We start from the raw sequence: 21,055 nt of genomic DNA, 5'->3' as shown, positions 1-21,055 counted from the left end.
CATAAAACATATTTCTGTTTGTTAAAGAAAGAACAGGCTTTACAAATGCATTACAGTTCTATTGAGAATTTGGTACACCAAGAAGATTTGGAATTTAAATCCCTTGAAAAGATAAGGTTGGAAGAAGAAGAGCTGGCTTTACACAAGGTAAACTTTTAATACCATAAAGCAACATAAACAGCTATTAAATCTTCACTTAAGTATTTAACAGAAGCTCATTCCTCATAAGTTACATTATTAGATTTTTTAAAATTGGATTCAGCCACCCTCCAAAAGCAAACATCAAAATCAAAAAAAAAAACAGAAAATGTTGTTCTGAGGAAAATTCTAACACTAACTGGTTTCTCTTTCCACAGATACTGCTTAAGTGGTTGTGTTCTTCCAGCATTTAGTTTTTAGGTTTCAGATTCCGCCATCTGCAGTTTAGTTTTCCATAACATAAAATGCATTTCTTCAAGCACTGTTTAGATCACTGCTGGAAACTATTTGTGTCTGTGGATGTTGTATGAAATTAGGATAAGATGTAATCATACCATGTTCTCACAATTAAGCAACCAGTCAGTTTCGGCTTATCATTAATCATTTGGGAAATCTGACTATCCAATCACGATATGACACCCGGAGTAACTAAAGTGAGATATTCGGAATTAGCAGTAGCTTACTGTAAGTCAGGACAAATGCACAATTACTCTTACTCATTCACTGTACAGTAAAGAAACTAGAGTCCAATTTGTTTCAAGCATTCCCAGTGTATTATGATTACATTATTGGATACCCCATGATCACACAGAAAATTTATCACCAAAGGCAGGAAGTTAGCTTAATTTTGAATTTCATCCTTTGCTTGTAGAGTCGTACATTAAAGAAACAAGCTCTTTGGCTCATGTCCATGCTGACCATCAGGTGCCCATTTACCAACTCTGTGCCTTAGTTATTCCAGTGTTTCACTGGATTTTTGTTTAATGTGTGAGAATACCCGCTTCCAGTAAATTCTTGGGCAGTGTATTCCAGAATCTAAATGCTGTCTGGATGAGAAAGTTCTTCCTCAATTCCATTCTAAGTTTCTTACTCCTTTCTCTAAAACCATGCTTTAGACAACTCTGTTAAAGGAAAACTTTCCTACTATCTACCTTTTCTATGCCCTTCAAAATTTTGTATACTTCTATCAGGTATTCCCTCAGCATTTTCTACCTCAAGGAAAACAAACCTAGTCACTTCGCATAACTGAAACACTGCATTGCAGGCAACATCCAGGTGAATTTGCTCTGCACTGTCTCCTGAGGAGAACAAAAATCTGTTTACTTGGGCAAGCATTATGTTAATCTTGGTTCTTCAGTTCTTCAAGTGAATTTTGAACGTAACAATACCTGATGCGTTTCCGTTCAGTTAATGAAAAATTGTTCCTCCAATATGATCATATAGATAAAATTCAACATGACTTGTTTAAGATCAAGAATGTTCACATTTTCAAAGCTAGTTCAGAGCATTAATTCCTTTAGTACTCCTTGAATGATGAGCTGCACCCACCTGACTTCAATTTCAGTGAAATGTGTCATGGTACTTCTCATGCCTTTCCAAGCTCTCCTTTTAGTTGTCAGTTATATTGTTGGATTCAAAGTTAAGAATAAAAATGGAAAAAGAAAGAAGACTCCATAAAATTGAAAATTTAACATAAAGGGATCAATTTCATCCATGTAATTTGAAATGGATAATGTCAATTTGTAAGACTTGCTGCTAAAATTCAGGTTAAATTTGTGTAAAAATGAACAGTAGGATGGGAGAATTATGCAAGCATTGCATAGTAGGTGGACTAGTGGTTTCCATTATACTGGAATTGTACTTGAGTGAGGCCAAGCCAGAATGTAATTGCAAATACTTAAAATGCACTGTAATTCTTTGTTCATTTCATTGCAAGTTGAAATTGTTTGCAGAATAGATGTGTAGTTACCTATAGTGCTGTGCAGTGAGGTCTTTTTCTAAGTTTAATGTTCCCTTTCTATATTTAGGATGCATATGTAGAATATCTGAATGGGCCTGGTCTGTTTAACAGCATGTATGCAGAAGATCTTGAAGCACCAAGACTTTTGCTGTTACCTGGAGTATCAGAATTCGTGGAACAATATCCTTTCACAAAGGTTTTAAGGATGTATGAAGCAATTTAAAAGGGCACCATTGTTGCTTGAGCCTCACAACAATTTTTAACATACTGAGTTTTCAAATTTGAACACAAGATCAATTTTGTCCTGGTTAGTGCTATCAGAGAAATCCCAAGCATTACTCTTGAGGCCAAACCTGCATACTAGCCATTCAACATTGATTATCACCAAGGCTTCACTTTTCCCATGCTGGAATGTTAAGAGGACTTGTTCTGGGTTAGTACTTGCCTGCGTTCAAACTTTCTGAGCCACTGGGATATTCTTCAGAGTTGAAATATTTATTCTTTTTATAAAAAAAAAGGAGGAACCAGATGTAATTTTAATGTAGCAACTTGTCAGTGGCTTTTAAACTTGAAAGTTAGGCCTTTTTAGGAGGTTAAGACCAAGGACGGTATAAAATTACTAAACAAAAGATTCCATGGCAGAAAACCCCTGTGTGGTGATTGTATCATTGAGCAATTTGTCTCTGGCCTTGGGGTCCTTCGTTTGATTATGAGTAGATTTTGTATTTGACAGGTCAGCAGTGGAATTAGTTGCAGGCATCCATTGTCTGGACTTTGGGTGTTGGAAGGTGAATAGCAGGGGCAAAATTAAAGAATTGAACTTCATTATTGGCCAAGTCCACATTATAGAAAATGCGATATGCCATCCTTTATGTACATGAGAACATCTTTGACCATTTGCCACATACAAGGTTGAGTTCACCGAGGTTTGCCAGAAGCTCTTTAAATATGGACTTGAAGCGTTCAATACACGCAATAAAGAAGTGGGCTGTTTTTTAGAATGCTTGCAAGAAGCAAATGAAGAAAACCAGAAAAATGGAATAAAAATTATCAAGGAATTTGAGGACAAGAACAAAGAGGTGAGATGAAAATTAAATAGTAAATATTGAAAATGCTAGAAAACTTGATGATGGAACAGATTTTAGAAGTATTCTTTAAAGGGAATGGCTAGGGAATGTTTATATTCTTGTCCTCACAAATGAATGTTAACATTGCATTTGCATCCCTACGACCAACTCAACCTACAAAGTTAACTGTCTCCCAAGTACCTTTGCACCTCCATTTTCTGAAGTCTCTCTCAATTTAGAAAAGCCTACGCCTTTATTCCTTTCACCCAAACACTTGACCATATATTCCCCTATGCTATATTCCATCATCCACTGCTTTGCCTATTCTCTCAACCTGTCCAAGTCTTTATGCAGACTCTTCATTTCCTCAACACTAACTGCACCTCCACCTACCTTTGTATCATCCATAAACTTGGCCATCACACCATCAATTCTGTCATCCAGGTCATTAATATATAACCTTAAAAGCAGCAAGCTCAACACCAACCCCTACAGAACACCACAAGTCACTAGCAGCCAACCAGTTGGATTTGTGTTTGGACTTTTACTGATTTTCTTTGTTACTTAAATAAACGTTGTCTGCAGTTTCTATGAGCTGGGGGTTGGAGGGCAGGGGTTAGTAGTCAGATATTAATGATTGAACCTCATTAATGCAGAAAATACAGGAAGCATTTGGCAGGCCAGGCAGCATCTGTGGAGAAAGAAACGTGACTCAGTTATACCCTTGGGCAATTTATGGTGATAAATTAACCTACCAACCTTGTGATTAATGAGGAAATGTGAGTATTCAGAGATGCACACACGATCACAAGGAAAACATACAACACGTAATACTTGAGGTTAAGATTGAATGCAGGTCACTGGAGCTGTGAGACAGCAGCTCTACCCACTATGCTGCCCCTGTTGAAGACTTACTGGAAATGCAAGAGTCATTGTGTGAGGGAGTAAGCAGAGTAGTTCTTCGCACTGATGGTCCAGGTTAAAAAGATGCAGTAAAGGTTGTGGTATGCGAAATTTAGGAAGAGCCTTGATGCTGCAGTTCCCTTATGAGACTTTACCCATATAAGAATGTAAATATACAACCATTGTTGCTAGCTACACAGAATAAGTTTTATAACAATGCTATTTCTGAACATAAGCTAATGCTTAATTAGCCCCATATTTTCCATTAATATTGCACTCCATCTATTGATAAGTGCCCTGCTATTATATGGATTCATTTAATTGGAGTTTAAGGGAACTTATTCTTAAATTAGCTTTTCCAAGGCGTTGGGTATATTTACAATCAAAACATTGTGGAAAATAAAATCAATTTGACTTCTAAGATACTGATAGGCAATTACCCACTTATTCCTGTCAATATACTAATAATATTGATTGTTCCTCTGCCTCACACATGCTGCCTGATCTGTTGAGTTTTTCCAGGAGTTTGTTTTTAGTCAACTAATCCAACTCCATTCCTCTAACAAGTTATCTATTGCTGAAGTTCTCATCTGGGGATTTGTTACACCGGCTGGCTGCGCTTATTATTTCTCTGTAAACATGCCAAACACTGTTCCCTGTGTCCTAAGTTGCATCAAATCATCTTCACTCATCATCCCTGTATTTGATGATCCACATTGGCTTTAATCTAAGCTTTGTAAGTTTTTAAATTCTCTTCCATGCTCTCAAATCATTTGTTCTTACCCTTTCCTATCTTTGTAATTCACGACAGCTACACCCTTCCTAGATAGCTTCACACTTATGCTTCTGGTAGCTTTAGCACTTTCCAAACCCACAGCCTCTACCAACTAGAAGACAATGCAGCAAAAACATGGGTACACAACCACTGGAAGTTGCCCTCCAAGACGCTCACCACCTTGACTTGGAAATGTACTGCTATTCCTTCACCAGCTCTGGGTCAAAATCCTGGAGCTATCTCCCAAACAGCATTGTGGTATACCCATACTACAAGGACTGTGGTGGTTTACATAGGCAACACACCACCTTCTTAAGGGCAACTAGAGATGAGTAATTAAAGAAACACATCTGCCTACCTACCTGAACTTAGCAGGTCAGGCAGCATACGTGGAAATGAATATATAGTCGACATTTCAGGCCATGATACTTCTTCAGGACAGAGAAGGAAGGGGGACATTACCAGAAAAAGTGCGGGAAGGGAAAAGAGGCTAGCTGGAATGTGTTCGATGAATCCAGGTGGGTGGGAAAGGTCAAGGGCTGGAGAAGAAGGAATCTGATAGGAGAGGTGAGTGAACCATTGGAGAAAGGGAAGGTGGTGGCGGCCCAGGGGGAAGTAATAGGCAGGTGACAAGAAGTAAAAGGTCAGAGTGGGGAATAGAGAGGGGTGGGGTATGGAAATTTGTCTGCCGGAAGGAGAAATTGATATTTATGCCATCAGGTTGGAGGCTATCCAGACCGAATACAAGGAGTGGCTTCTCCACCCTGAGGGTGGCCTCATCTTGGCATAACAGGAAGACATGAACCAACAGGTTGGAACGGGAATTGTAATTTAAATGTTGGCGACTGGGAAGTCCCGCTTGTGGTAAATGGAGCAGAGGTGTATGACAAAGCAGTTTCCCAATTTATAGCAGGTCTCACCAATGCAGAGGAGGCCCCATTGGGAGTGCTGAATACAACAGGTTCACAGGTGAAGTATTGCCTCACCTGGAAGGACTGTTTGGGCCCCTGAATGGAGGTGAGGGAGGAGGTGTAGGGGCAGGTGTGTAGGTTTTTGCAAGTAAAATAGTGGAAGCATTTTATATTTTAGAGGAGCCATGCCAACTTATTGAACACCAAAAAACTGAACTCAAAATGTGTTTAAAAAGCTTTCACTTTGTTATGTCAGACCAGCCTCTTAAAGTGAAACCACAACTCAATGCCAGTGATTGTGAATTAAGGACATTTTCACCAATTGCACTACCCACAGAGGCCCCCCCACCCCCCAGAATTCACTAAAACCGGCATTGTTAGCCTGTCTGAAGCTTGGACGAGCAGCCCAGCTCGGATCCTATCCTCCTGGATGGAGGAACAGCAGGTGCTTCTGGCTCGCCAGCAGCAGTATTGACACACTCATGGTCTCGTCAGGGGCATAGTAGCAGAATGCTCTAAATCTTGGTAGGTTGCTGTAAGGCAATCTACTGAAATACATTCAGGTTTACCCCTCTTATCTATGATAAGTCTTTCCTCCTTGTTCCAAATACGGAACGGACCACCGTAAGGGGGCCTAAGGGGATGTTGTTGTGCATCATGGCAGACAAAAACAAACAGGATGAATGTAGATCAACAGGAACCCAAGAGTGCTATATGGCATGATGGGAGATAAGAATAGGTGCAAAGGAATTGAATTTACTGAGGAGGGTAGAACGCTGTTGTGAGGCCAACCAGGTGATTGGATAATTGTGGCATCAGGAATGGGATCACCTGGCACTCATAATGTCTGTCCGTACACCAACTCAGCCACAGACGACTATAGATCCTCTTTTTGAGCTGTTTTGAGCCCCACCAGTACCTACACGAGACGATCATGCCAACACTCATCAGTAAGGGAAACCCTCAGAATAGTCTTTAAAGGAGAGGTGAAACCACTTGCATAGGCCATTGGACTGTGAGTGATGCCATGGTGTGATGTAGCCTAACACCAAGGATCTGGGCTATTGCAGCCCATAGATTTGATATGAATTGTGGATCGCTGTCAAAGGAAATATCAGATAGGGTGCCAAACCAAGCAACCCAGATACTGATGAATGCCCAAGCTATGTCTGCGACCATCATTGACACTAGGGGGCAACCTCTGGCCACCTGCTGGTATGGTCCATCATGGTAAGGAGGTGCATGAAACTGCGGGATGGGTGGGAAGAGGGCCCACAAGATCCACGTTGACAGGTCAGACCATCAGGGACCTCAAAAGGTGCCAATGGCGCATGAACATGACAGTTAATTTTTGCCCTCTGGCACTTCACACAAACTGCAGTCTAATCATGCACATCCTTTCTGAGGCAGTGCCAAATAAACTTTAGTGCAATCAGATTGTGTGAGGCCTTCCAGCCCGGATGTGACATGACATGTATGGAGTCTAAATCGGTCCACCTCCAGTTTGCAAGCATGATGAGATAAGGGCAACTGGTTGCGACATCACACAGGAGAGAAGCCCCAGCTTCTCTGAACTTAACGGCAGCCAAATGCAGGCCCGTGACTGCTGTTCTGTCAGCCTGGGTTAGTACCTTGGTCAGCTGCCATGCCGGCATAGTTAACCCTTATGTGTATGGCCTTGATGGCTGGCCGTGAGAAGCAATAAGTTATGCCATTATTTTCCCCCTTGATATATGGCATATCAGTTGTGAGCTCAGATATGTAGGGCCACCTGCTGCCATACAGACCAAGGGCCTGATCTTTTGGCCATCACATGCATGATGACTATTTCAACGCGTGCTATGAAATGGTGACTCTCTAAAAGAAAACAAAAACAGTGGGCAGCCAGATAGAGACAGAGAAGCTCATGGTCAAATATGCTGAACTTCCTTTCGGGGGATGGAGCTGGCGGTAGAAGAGGGCGATCGGCTGCCACACAGCTCAGTCAGGTTTATTATCACCAGCATGAGACGTGAAATTTGTTAACTTAGCAGCAGTGGTTCAATGCAATACATAATCTAGCAGAGAAAAAAAAATAATAATAAATAAGTAAATCAATTACGTATATTGAACAGGTTTTTTAAAAAGTGCAAAAACAGAAATACTGTATTTTCAAAAAAAGGTGAGGTAGTGTCCAAAGATTCAACGTCCATTTAGAAATCAGGTGGCAGAGGGGAAGAAGCTGTTCCTGAATCGCTGAGTGTGTGCCTTCAGGCTTCTGTACCTCCTACCTGATGGTAACTGTGAGAAAAAGGCATGCCCTGGATGCTGGAGGTCCTTAATAATGGACATTACTTTTCTGAGACACTGCTCCCTTAAGATGTCCTGGGTACTTTGTAGCTCTGACTGACTGTTCATGCACAGCACCCACAGCACAGTCTGAGGCGTCAGTAGTAATGGCTATAGGTGCATTGGGAGCAGGTGTTTCAGTTAGGGTTGCATTAGAAAGAGCTCGTTTGGTATCATCAAATGTCCTGGTCACGTCTGCTGACCAGTCTAACATTTAATTTAGGGGTATTGCACACTAAACAGGGAAGCACAAGTTCGGCAGCTTGCAGAATGAAGCTGTGATAGAAATTCACCATACATAAAAACTTCTTGTAGTTTTTTAGTAGTGTAGTGTGGTGGGAAATCCATAATAGCAGCTACATTTGATGGGAGGGATTTCAAACCTTTTGCAGAGGTGTGATGGCCAAGAAACTCAATGACTGATAACCCAGACTGGAATTTTGCAGGGTTACTAATCAACCTGTGTTGGCTTAAGCTCTCAAAGTGTGTGGAGATGGGATACATGGTCTGATTTGGATGCACTGATGACAAGTATGTCATCCAGGTAAACAAAAAGAAAACCTATCAGCTATTGGAAAGTCTGTGCTGAATTTTTCAGCCCAAAGGGCATGCACAGAAACTCAGAAGCCAAATGGGCTTATCACAGCTGTTTTGAGAATGTTCTCTGAGCACACAGGCACCTGATGGTAGCGCCTAACTAAATCTGCTTTGGAAAAAAATAGATTTTCTGGCTAAACGTCCTGAAAAGACTTGGAAGTCTGGGACCGGGCAGCATTCTGTGGTGGTGAGTTCAGTAAGGTGTCGGTAATCACCACATGAGAGGCAACCAGCATTGGACTTGGGGATTATATGGGGGGGGGGCAAAGCCCAGGGGCTATTCAACTGTCATACAATGCCAAGTCTTTCCATGTTGGCAAACTCAGCCTTCATGGTTGCCAGCTTCTCTGGGTCCTGTCTACGCAAGGGCATGGACAGGAGGACCAGTTATGGAAATGGTGCTCAGCCCCTTGTTTTGTGACTGTCGTGGAGAATGTGGAATTGGTGTGGTTTGAGAAGTCACCCAGCAGTTGAGTAAACACATGTGGTGGTACATGCGCTTGACAGAGTCGTTGTGCGGAACTTCATGGGGGAGCAGGGCACTGACCCAAACTCCTTGACATTTACAAGCTGGCAGTTCTTAAGATCAACCAACAATTCTGAAGCACACAGGAAATCTGCACCAAGCAGAAGTCTAGCCAGTTTAGCCAGGATGAAGTTTTATGTGTAACGTCACCCACTGAAGTAGGGAGTCACCCACCATGTCCCACAAGTCATGGATCTTGCTGCTGTTGACAGCCTCCAGCGAGGCTCCATCACTCTTTGCCTTCTCATCAATAGTCATAGTCATACTTTATTGACCCCAGGGGAAATTGGTTTTCGTTACAGTTGCACCATAAATAATAAATAGTAATAGAACCATAAATAGTTAAATAGTAATATGTAAATTACACCAGTAAATCATGAAATAAGTCCAGGACCAGCCTATTGGCTCAGGGTGTCTGACCCTCCAAGGGAGGAGTTGTAAAGTTTGATGACCACAGGCAGGAATTACTTCCTATGACACTCTGTGCTGTATCTCAGAGGAATGAGTCTCTGGCTGAATGTACTCCTGTGCCCACCCAGTACATTGTGTAGTGGATGGGAGACATTGACCAAGATGGCATACAACTTAGACAGCATCCTCTTTTCAGACACCACCGTGAGAGAGTCCAGTTCCATCCCTACGACATCACTGGCCTTACGAATGAGTTTGTTAATTCTGTTGGTGTCTGCTACCCTCAGCCTGCTGCCCCAGCACACAACAGCCACCACAGACTCGTAGAACATCCTCAGCATCGTCCGGCAGATGTTAAAGGACCTCAGTCTCCTCAGGAAATAGAGACGGCTCTGACCCTTCTTGTAGACAGCCTCAGTGTTCTTAGACCAGTCCAGTTTATTGTCAATTGACATACCCAGGTATTTGTAATCCTCCATGTCCACACTTACCCCCTGGATGGAAACAGGGGTCACCAGTACCTTAGCTCTCCTCAGGTCTACCACCAGCCCCTTAGTCTTTTTCACATTAAGCTGCAGATAATTCTGCTCACACCATGTGACAAAGTTTCATACCGTAGACTTGTACTCAGCCTCATCTCCCTTGCTGATGCATCCAACTATGGCTGAGTCATCAGAAAACTTCTGAAGATGACAAGACTCTGTGCAGTAGTTGAAGTCCGAAGTGTAGATGGTGAAGAGAAAGGGAGACAAGACAGTCCCCTGTGGAGCCCCAGTGCTGCTGATCACTCTGTCGGACACACAGTGTTGCAAGCACACGTACTGTGGTCTGCCAGTCAGGTAATCAAGAATCCATGATACCAGGGTAGCATCCACCTGCATCGCTGTCAGCTTCGCCCCCAGCAGAGCAGGGTGGATGGTGTTGAACGCACTGGAGAAGTCAAAAAACATGACCCTCACAGTGCTCGCTGACTTGTCCAGGTGGGAGTAGACACGGTTCAGCAGGTAGACGATGGCAACCTCAACTCCTAGTGGGGGCTGGTAGGCGAACTGGAGGGGATCTAAGTGTGGCCTGACCATAGGCCGGAGCAGCTCCAGAACAAGTCTCTCCAGGGTCTTCATGATGTGGGAGGTCAATGCCACCGGTCTGAAGTCATTGAGGCGATGTTGGCAGCACACTCACTTGAACTGTGTCAGACAGGAAGCATCACCCTGAAAGGTTGTCTGTAATGAACAGTAGATGACCCTGGTGGCTGGAACCTGTAGTGTTCACAAACCTCCGATGTCCCAATACACTGGCACTGTTGAAACTACAAGGCGGTCAGCACTTCCTAGCTGTCACACTAAAGCGAACGTGGTTGAAGCACAGGCCCGATGGCATCTGTTTCACAAGTGCGAGCATCCTTGCGTTGGAGACCTTGCTGAAGGGCTTAATGAGGTAGAGAAAGGAGAAGGAACGATGCATTCCTGCCTGGCTAATTGTAGGCTAGCAGCCATTGTAGCAAGCTCTCTATCGTCTATCACGAGTGCATTAGTGAGGGCTATGCGAATTTGACTAGGCATTTGCTGCATGAAGAATTCCTTAAAAATAAAAGAAGGATCGTTATTTCCCAATAGAGACGGCATGTGGGCCATTAGCTCAGAAGGCCAAGCATCGTCAAGACCAGGCAAGGAGAGCAACTGTTTGGCGCGCTCAGACTCCCAATAATCCATGAATTTTCAAGATGAATTTTCAGCAATTGGTATTTATCATGTTCAGGAAGGTGTTCTAGTAAACTCACCACTCTCACAGCCGTGGGGTTGCTGAGCGAAACCACTACATAGAAACATTTAGTGTTGTCGGCAGTGATTTCTCAAAGTGAGAATTGAGCCTTTACTTGAATGAACCAAGTAATGGCATTTTGCACCCAAAACTCTGGCAGTTTCAAAGCAATTGTGTTAGCCAATATGTTTAATAACTCTAGAATGGTCCTAGAGCATCAGGGTCACCAATATAGAATTTTGCAGAGGAGTTTTAAGTTTTAGAAAAGCTGTAGCAATTCACTTATTAAGCACAAAAAAATTGAACTCAAAGTGTGCTAAAGGCCCTTTACTTAATTACGTCATCACGTCAGACCAGCCACTCGATGTTGGTGGTCGTGAATTATGTACATTTCCACCAATTATGTTGCACTTGGGCCTTGCAGGGAAAAGTGGCTAGAGAGAGACTACTGGGGAGGGACAAATAGATGACAAGGGTTTCTGGGAGGGAGCAATCCCAGTGGAAGTGGGGTGGAGGGGAGGTTAAAGATATGTCTTGTGGTAGGGTCCCTCTGGAGATGGCAGAAGTTGTGGAGGATGTGGGGTGGTAGGCAATGACAAAAGGAACTCAATCACTAATATGGTGGGAGGGAAGATGGAGGAGATGTGGGTGAGGGCAGCATCAATAGTAGGAGGAGGGAAATCTTGTTCTTTAAAGAAGGTCATCTCGGATATTCTGGAATAGAAAACCGCGTCCTGGGAACAGATGTGGTGGAGGCAAAGAAACAGAGAAGGGAATAGCATATTTAACAAGTATAGTCAAGATGACTGTAGGAATCAGTAGGTTTATAAAAGATGTCAGTTGACAGTTTGTCTCCAGAGATGGTGAATTTAAGGCCAAGGTGAAAGTTAGAGGCAATGTTGATAAAATTGACCAGAGGAAGCGATAGAAACATAGAAAACCTACAGCACTATACAGGCCCTTCAGCTCACAAAGCTGTGCCGAACATGTCCTTACCTTAAAAATTACCAAGGGCCAAAAATTACCATAGCCTTCTATTTTTCTAAGCTCCATGTACCCATCCAGGAGTCTCTTAAAAGACCCTATCGTATTCGCCTCCACCACCCACACCGGCTGCCCATTCCATGCACTCACCACTCTGTGTTTTTCAAAATAAGACGTACTCCTGACATCTCCTCTGTACTTACTTCCAAGCACCTTAAAACTGTGCCCTCTTGTGTTAGCCATTTCAGCCAGGGAAAAAAGCCTCTGACTATCCACATGATTAATGCCTCACATCATCTTGTACACCTCTATCAGGTCACCTCTCATCCTCCGTCACTCCAAGGAAAAAAGTCTGAGTTCACTCAACCTATTCTCATAAGGCATGCTCCCCAAACCAGGAAACATCCTTGTAAATCTCCTCTGCACCCTTTCTATGGTTTCCACATCCTTCTTGTAGTAAGGCCACCAGAACTGAGCACAGTACTCCAAGTGGGGTCTGACCAGGGTCCTAAAGAGCTGCAACATTACCTCTCTGCTCTTAAACTCAATCCCAAGGTTGATTTTAAAAAAAAGGTTTGTCCATCGTCATTGATGAAGACCTCGACAACTTTAGTACTTTTTACGAGGTCAAGTTGCTAGCTCAACACATAACCTGGCACGGATGGAAAGCGTGCCCGGGAACGACTCGACTGGATTCGAACTTGGGAACCTTCACTCCTGGAGTCTGGTGCTGATGTCACTGCACCACCAGCCGGCTTGCCTGATGCCAAGACTAGCACTTGATTTGGTTTTAAGTGAGGGAGAGTTGTGCAGTGTCAGCTTCACTCTCTCTTCCCAACTCTCATCTGGATCCAGTGGCAAGACAAGAGTCGAGATGGCTGGAGATGGGACTAGGCACAGTGGATGACCAGGACTTCTTTTGTGTCTTGTTGTGCCCTACGCATTCCACGACGCTTGCAGAGACTGCCTTCTTGACCATTAGACCTTCCATTGGTCTTGTCCGCTTAATCCGCCGGAGTCTGTCTTCACATGCCGGGATAGACAACTCCCTATCTCACTGAGAGTTTGATACCCGTCGGCTACCCTCACCTGGTTTAGCCGGCTTGTTGAATCCGTTGCCCGGGGTGTGGCTGCTGTTGCATGCAAACAGCTACGGGGAGCCACAGGTGAGAACTGAGTTCCAGCTGGGGACCAAAGGTGGACAAACTGCCCTGAAAAGGATGTGACATGTTCCACTGCCAGAGGTGCTACCCCTCCCTGACACCTGCGAAGCAGCTTTGAGTGTCCTATGAACTCAACCCCAAGATCCCTCTGATCCTCCACACTGCCAAGAGACTTATTAATTAATACTATATTCTGCCATCATATTTGACCTACCAAAATGAACCACCTCACACTTATCTGGGTTGAACTCCATCTTCCACTTATCAGCCCAGTTTTGCATCCTATCAATGTCCTGCTGTAACCTCTGACAGCCCTCTACACTATCCACAACCATTGCATCATCAGCAAATTTACTAACCCCTCCCTTCACTTCCTCATCCAGGTCATTCATAAAAATCATGAAGAGTAGGGGTCCCAGAACAGATCCCTGAGGCACACCACTGGTCACCGACCTCCATGTCTGCATCTACAGCCACTCTTTGCCTTCTGTGGGCAAACCAGTTCTGGATCCACAAAGCAATGTCCCCTTGGATCCCATGCCTCCTTACTTTCTCAATAAGCCTTGCATGGGGTACCTTATCAAATGCCTTGCTGAAATCCACATGCACTACATCTAAGGCTCTACCTTCATCAATGTGTTTGGTCACATCCTCAAAAAAAATTTAATCAGGCTCGAAAGGCATAGATAGATAGATATACTTTATTAATCCCGAGGGAAATTTGGTTTCGTTGACCTGCCTTTGACAAAGCCATGCTGACTATTCCTAATCATATTATTCCTCTCCAAATGTTTATAAATCCTGCCTCTCAGGATCTTCTCCATCAACTTACCAACCACTGAAGTCAGACTCACTGGTCTATAGTTTCCTGGGCTATATCTACTCCCTTTCTTGAATAAGGAAACAACATTCGCAACCCTCCAAACCTCTGGATGCTCTCCCATCCCCACTGATGATGCAAAGATCATCGCCAGAGGCTCAGCAATCTCCTCCCTCGCTTCCCACAGTAGCCTGGAGTACATCCCGTCCGGTCCCGGTGACTTATCCAACTTGATGCTTTCCAAAAGTCCAGCACATCCTCTTCCTTAATGTCTACATGCTCAAGCTTTCCAATCCACTGCAAGTCATCCCTACAATCACCAAGATTCTTTTCCGTAGTGAATACTGAAGCAAAGTATTCATTAAGTACCTCTGCTGTCTCCTCCAGTTCCATACTCACTTTTCCACGGTCACACTTGATTAGTCCTATTCTCTCACGCGTTATCTTCTTGCTCTTCACATACTTGTAGAATGCCTTGGGGTTTTCCTTAATCCTGTCCGCCAAGGCCTTCTCATGGCCCCTTCTAGCTCTCCTAATTTCATTCTTAAGCTCCTTCCTGCTGGCCTTATAATCTTCGAGATCTCTATTATTACCTAGGTTTTTGAACCTTTCATAACCTCTTCTTCTTGACTAGATTTACAACAGCATTTGTACACCATGGTTCCTGTAGCCTACCATTCTTTCCCTGTCACATTGGAATGTACCTATGCAGAACCCCATGCAAATATCCCCTGAACATTTGCCACATTTCTTCCGTGCATTTCCATGAGAGTATCTGTTTCCAATTTATGCTTCCAAGTTCCTGCCTGATAGCCTCACATTTCTCCTTACTCCAATTAAAAGCTTTTCTAACTTGTCTGTTCCTATCCCTCTCCAATGCTATGATAAAGGAGATAGAATTGTGATCACTATCTCCAAAATTGCCTCCCACTGAGAGATCTGACACCTGACCAGGTTAATTTCCCAATACCAAATCAAGTACAGCCTCTCCTCTTGTAGGCTTATCTACGTATTGTGTCAGGAAACCTTCCTGAACACAGCTAACAAACTCTACCCCATCTAAACCCCTCGCTCTAGGGACATGCCAATCGATATTTGGGAAATTAAAATCTCCCACCACGACAACCCTGTTATTATTACACCTTTCCAGAATCTGTCTCACTATCTGCTCCTCGATATCCCTGTTGCTATTGGGTGGTCTATATAAAAAAAAACCACCCAGTAGAGTTATTGATCCCTTCCTGTTCCTAACTTCCACCCACAGAGACTCCGTAGACAATCCCTCCATAACTTGCTCCTTTTCCGCAGCCGTGTTACTATCTATGATCAACAGTGCCATGCCCCCACTTCTTTTGTCTACCTCCCTGTCCTTTCTGAAACATCTAAAGCCTGGGACTTGAAGTAACAATTCCTGCCCTTCAGCCATCTAAGTCTTAGTAATGGCCACAACGTCATGGCTCCAAGTACTGATCCATGCTCTAAGCTCATCTGCTTTGTTCATAATACTCCTTGCATTAAAATAGACACATCTCCAACCATCAGTCTGAGTGCATCCCTTCTCTATCACCTGCCTATCCTCCCTCTCACACTGTCTCCAAGCTTTCTCTATTTGTGAGCTAACCACCTCTTCCTCCACCACTTCAGTTTGGTTCCCACCCCCAGCAATTCTAGTTTAAACTCTCCCCAGTAGCCTTTGCAAACCTCCCTGCCAGGATATTGGTCCCCTTGGGACTCAAGTGTAACCCGTCCTTTTTGTACAGGTCACACCTGCCCCAAAAGAAGTCTCAATGATCCAGAAATCTGAATCCCTGCCCTCTGCTCCAATCCCTCAGCCACGCATTTATCCTCCACCTCATTCTCTTCCTATACTCACTGTCACGTGGCACAGGCAGTAATCCTGAGATTACTACCTTTGTGGTCCTGCTTCTTAACTTCCTTCCTAACTCCCTGTAGTCTGTTTTCAGGACCTCCTCCCTCTTCCTACCTATGTCGTTGGTACCATTATGTACCACGACCTCTGACTGTTCTTCCTATTTCAGGATATCAATGGGGAGTATGACCAGGGAAGCCTTTGAACATGGACTGTTCTACATAACCAATGATGAGCAGTTAAATGCTTGTTCAGCCTTCAAAGCCCACAGCCCTTGAACAAATAACAAAAAATACCACTTAGAGCATGCTTTCTTGATTAAACTTTCAGTCTCTTTCCTTAATATCAGCTTGCCTCAATTATTTTGTTTGAAAATGCTCCAGTGGTATATGTTGAGACATTTTTGCTGTGTTAAAGAAGCTATAAAAGTTATTGAAGGTAAATTAATAGCTATTGCATTTAGCAGTCAGTGGTTACCTTTTGGATTATTTGTTCCCTGTAGCAGTTGAATGAATTACAACGTATCACTGACAGCTTCCTCATGGAGAATAAGATCCAACAGTTTAGAGTGAAGATTGATAAACTGTGGAACAGTCTGATGAACCTGGAAATGCAATTAGTTGACCAACTGGAGGTAAGAAGTGATAAATTTTCATTGCCAAAAAGGTATAACTAATCTACAGGAATTTAAAAATGAGATCAACACTCAGCAAACCAAACAGCATATGTGGGGAATGAAGCAGAATTAATGTTTTGGGTCAGAACAAGAAAAATAAATTTCAGATTTTATAAGCCAATGCAGAGGGGGAGAAGGTTTGTAGTTAGGTGGAAGATGGATAACAACAATTTAAAACTCCTTAGTGCCGATTGGTTGTTGTGTTCCTCAGCACCATAGGTACTAGTTGGACTCCTGTACCAGATTAGTGTGTGTGTTTTCTTCAAGCATCAACATAAGCAGACTGAGCAAAACTCAGTCAGCCAATTGTGTGGAGACACTTCTAACACACACATAAGTGAATTTTGATGCCACAACTCTAGGAAAACAATGAAGAACTGGATTTCTCATTTATTTTTCCCTCTTCAGCTCAGGATCAGTCAAATATACTACAATCTAGAATTTGTTGTGGAGTTTATAAAACAATTGCCAAATATGATAGCAAATTAATGCCTGACCATTTATTTTCAGCACTGCACATTGCCATTGCTGAAAACAAATTTCTCATATGTACGCAAATGTGGGAATAGGTCACTAGGCTCCTCAAACCTGCCCTGCTATGCAATAAACCTAATCTGATAATAGCATCAATTTCACATTCTCAGCTCTTCTGGTAACCTTTATCAAATATCTATCCACATTTACCTTAAAAAAAAACAAAAATTCTGCATTCACCACTTTTTGAGTAATAGGGTTCCAAAAGCTCATTACTTTCTGATACAACATTTTACCATATCTCTTACTTAAATAGATGAACCTCTTATTTTTGGACAGTGTGACCACCCCGGTTCTAGATATGCCCACAAGAGAGAATATCCTTCCCACCTTTACTATCAAGATATCACCCACTATAGTTTGTGTGTCATTCAAACCAACTCTCATTTTTACAAACCCTAGCAGATGCAAGCTTAGCCCCTCCAATATTTGTGATATCTTTTCTGGATACCAATACAGAAAACCTTTCAACTGCTTCCAAAGCATACACATCCTTCCATCAGTAAGGAGATAGTGTGGTGTCATCAATGAACTATATAACTGAAGCATGATCTCTCTTTTGTATTCAATTTTCCTAGCAGCAAACAATAACATTGTTAGTGTTTCTCAGTACCTGGATATAATTTATGAACCTTGCATGAGAACTAGATAGGAAAGGGATACTGGGATTGTACGTCGCCTTCCCGGTGCTTGGGTCAGGGATACCTTGGGTCCATGGCATTCTAAAGAGGGAGGGTGAGCAACCAGAAGTCTTGATACATATTGGCACCAATGACATAGCTAGGAAAAAGAATGAGGTCCTGGCTGTTTTGGTTTAAAAAAAAAATCAAATCCTTAGAAAGAAGTGACATTGGATCAGAAGATATAGAATCCTTGTGGGTAGAGTTAAAGAACTGCAAGGACAAAAAGACCCTGATGGGCGTTATATACAGGCCTCAGTAGCCAGAATGTGGACTACAAATTACAACAGGAGATAGAAAACATGCATCAAGAGGACAATGTTAAGATAGTCATGGGTGATTTCAGTATGTGCTTTTTACTGTGCTCATGGACTTCTTCATCAAGTTATGGTATTGTTGTACTGTTGTAACTATATGTTATAATTATGTGGTTTTGTTAGTTTTTTCAGTCTTGGTCTGTCCTGTGTTTTGTGATATTATACCGGAGGAAATATTGTATCATTTCTTAATGCATGCGTTACTAAATGACAATAAAAGAGGACTGCGTGTCTTCATAATCTAAAATATGCGCATAGTTTGGGAAAATCAGAGTGGTGCTGGATCCCATGAGAGGGAATTTGTGGAATGCCTATGGGATGGCTTCTTAGAGCAGTTTATGGTTGAGCCCACTAGGAGAAAGGTTATACTGGATTGGGTGTTGTGTAATGAACCAGATTTCATTAGGGAGCTTAAGGTAAAGGAACCCTTAGGAAACAGTGATCATAATATGATAGAATTTACCTTGCAACTTGAGAGGGAGAAGTCAGATGTATCAGGATTCCAGTGCAGTTAAAGGAATTATAGAGGCATTAGAGAGGAGCTGGCCAAAGTTGATTGAAAGTGGACACTACCAGAGATGACAGCAGAACAGCAATGGCTAGAATTTCTGGGAGAAATACAGAAGGCACAGGGTAGGTACACCTCAAAGAAGTAGTATTCTAAAGCCAGGATGATACAACCATGGCTGTCAAGGGAAGTCAAAATAAAAGCAAAAGAGAGGGCACATTTAATAGAGCAAAAAATTAATGGGAGGTTAGAGATTTGGGAAGTTTAAAAAAAAACCAACAGAAAGCAACTAAAAAACCATAAGGAGGGAAAATATGAAGTATGAAGGCAAACTCACCAATAATATCAAAAAGGATACCCTAAGTTTTTTTTAGATATATAAAGAGTAAAATAGAGGTGAGAGTAGATATCAGACCACTGGAAAATGATGCCAGAGGGGGACAAAGAAATGGTGGATAAACTAAATAACTTCTACATCCATCTTCACTGTGGAAGACACTAGCAGTGTACTGCCCTTGCTGAGATGCTGTGACATCAGCTAGACAGTCAGCCAAACTCCATTCAAAAATGACATAAGAGGCAGGGTCAGGGTATAGCATCCTAGCTCCATGGGCTTATTGTATACTCAATGGCATGGCATAGTGAACAAGGAGTGAAACTGAAAAACATCAAAATACAGAATAGCTATTCACATGAATAAATATGCACAGTTAAGTAAGAACTTAAGTTTCCCGTAGGTAAGTATTATAAGATTCCAGCAAGCAAGTACTACAGGTACTGTAAATAATGTGTGTAAACCATTAGCGCCTAGGTTAGTGTCTAATAAACTCAGATTACATTCTTCAGCAAAATCATATTGATACCTTTAGATGAACTTCTAAACAATATAACATCAACTTACAAACAATGCTTCTGTTGGGGAAGCAACAGGATGGCTTTAGATAGAAACTTCTTTCTTTCGTAACATAAACCCCTGGTCCTGCTCCCGGTCCTGGCCCTCCACCACGATGATGGGTAGAGAATTGGGAAATAAACCTCCTACTAGTTCTTTATCAACTGAAAGCTAAATTACCCCATAAAGCCCTATAGTTTTTAAATAATGGAGACAATGTTGTGAATTAAATTAAAGTTACTTTCATAACTTAAAGTGTTTAAATGAAAACTGTCAACCCCCAAAGCTAGTATTGCAGCCTGCATCTGCTTTCTTTCAACCTTGTATGCTTCACTTTGTAAAAGAATGTGTTCAACTGTTTCATAATGATGCCAACACCTACACAACAGAGTGATGTTTTCCAACAACATACAAGGAATAATTAAGTATATTATGCCCAATTCTAAGTCAAGTCCATATAATTGCTTCCCTTCTTGTTTTACCCCCTTCTGCCATCAATCCCACCGTTTTATGTATTCTGTAAAGGTTTCTCCTCTTGCGCCAATTATCCCACAGGTCTTGCCGTATTCCATTAATTCTTAGCCCTTAGCTTCTGAATTGCTGAGTGGAAGGTCCATATCGACAGTTGAACTTTTAACAGCTTTTTTTGACCGAACAATCAACCTGCTCATTCCCCTCAACACCTCTATGTGCAGGGACCCATAAGAAGAGGACATGGAAACCAATACTTAAAATATCAAATAAAGTTTGAAGAGCGTCCAGCAGTAAATCAGAAAATCAGACCTACTGCTAGAACAACCTGTTTTAAGACTAATCAAAACCAAAAAAAAAAGAATCTGTGCAAATTATAACTTTGCAAGGATAGATTTCTTCCATCCACTGTAAGCCCAAAATGATGGCAACCAGCTCAGCAGTATATACTAATAAATAGTTAGGAAGACATTTCTTTATTGTTACTGTAATTCAGGCACACAAACAGCCACACCAACATTCCCTGTTAAATTATCTTTTGATCCATCAGTAAAAATGATTAACATATCACAATAATTCTCCTTAACATACTGATGAACCAACAGACTCTCAGGCATATCAGGATCCACCTCTGGCTTCCTGCCAGCCAGTGTGCTTTTATTCTTACTACTTCCTGTCTGCACAGAAAGTGCCCGAATACAAACCAGAAACTGCTCATTGAAATAAAAGCTGAGTGTGCTTAATCACATAGAAAAACATGTGAATTGCCAGAAGGACAGAACACTCAGTATACCGGAACTTCAAGAGTTTCAGGGGACAGAAGTACAATTGCCAATACTAGGGAGAAGGTGCTTAGGAAGCTGAAAGGTATGAAGGTAGGTAAGTCACCCGGACCAGATGGACCAACACCCCAGGGTTCTGA

At 42.4% G+C, this 21,055-nt stretch overlaps 1 protein-coding gene across 1 annotated transcript in view; it reads left to right on the top strand.

Moving 5' to 3' along the window:
• Window positions 1–21,055, top strand: part of drc3 (dynein regulatory complex subunit 3) — a 50,083-nt gene that overhangs the window by 15,278 nt on the left and 13,750 nt on the right. Inside the window, exons 6-9 of the mRNA XM_072269470.1 lie at window positions 28–147; window positions 2,007–2,122; window positions 2,847–3,018; window positions 16,558–16,689. Of these exons, the coding sequence (XP_072125571.1) occupies window positions 28–147; window positions 2,007–2,122; window positions 2,847–3,018; window positions 16,558–16,689 (540 nt within the window). The remainder of the gene's footprint in view (window positions 1–27; window positions 148–2,006; window positions 2,123–2,846; window positions 3,019–16,557; window positions 16,690–21,055) is intronic.

Source organism: Mobula birostris, chromosome 9 (genome assembly GCF_030028105.1).
Source record: "Mobula birostris isolate sMobBir1 chromosome 9, sMobBir1.hap1, whole genome shotgun sequence".
Lineage (NCBI taxonomy): Eukaryota > Metazoa > Chordata > Chondrichthyes > Myliobatiformes > Myliobatidae > Mobula > Mobula birostris.
This window is presented reverse-complemented; position numbering and strand designations above follow the sequence as displayed.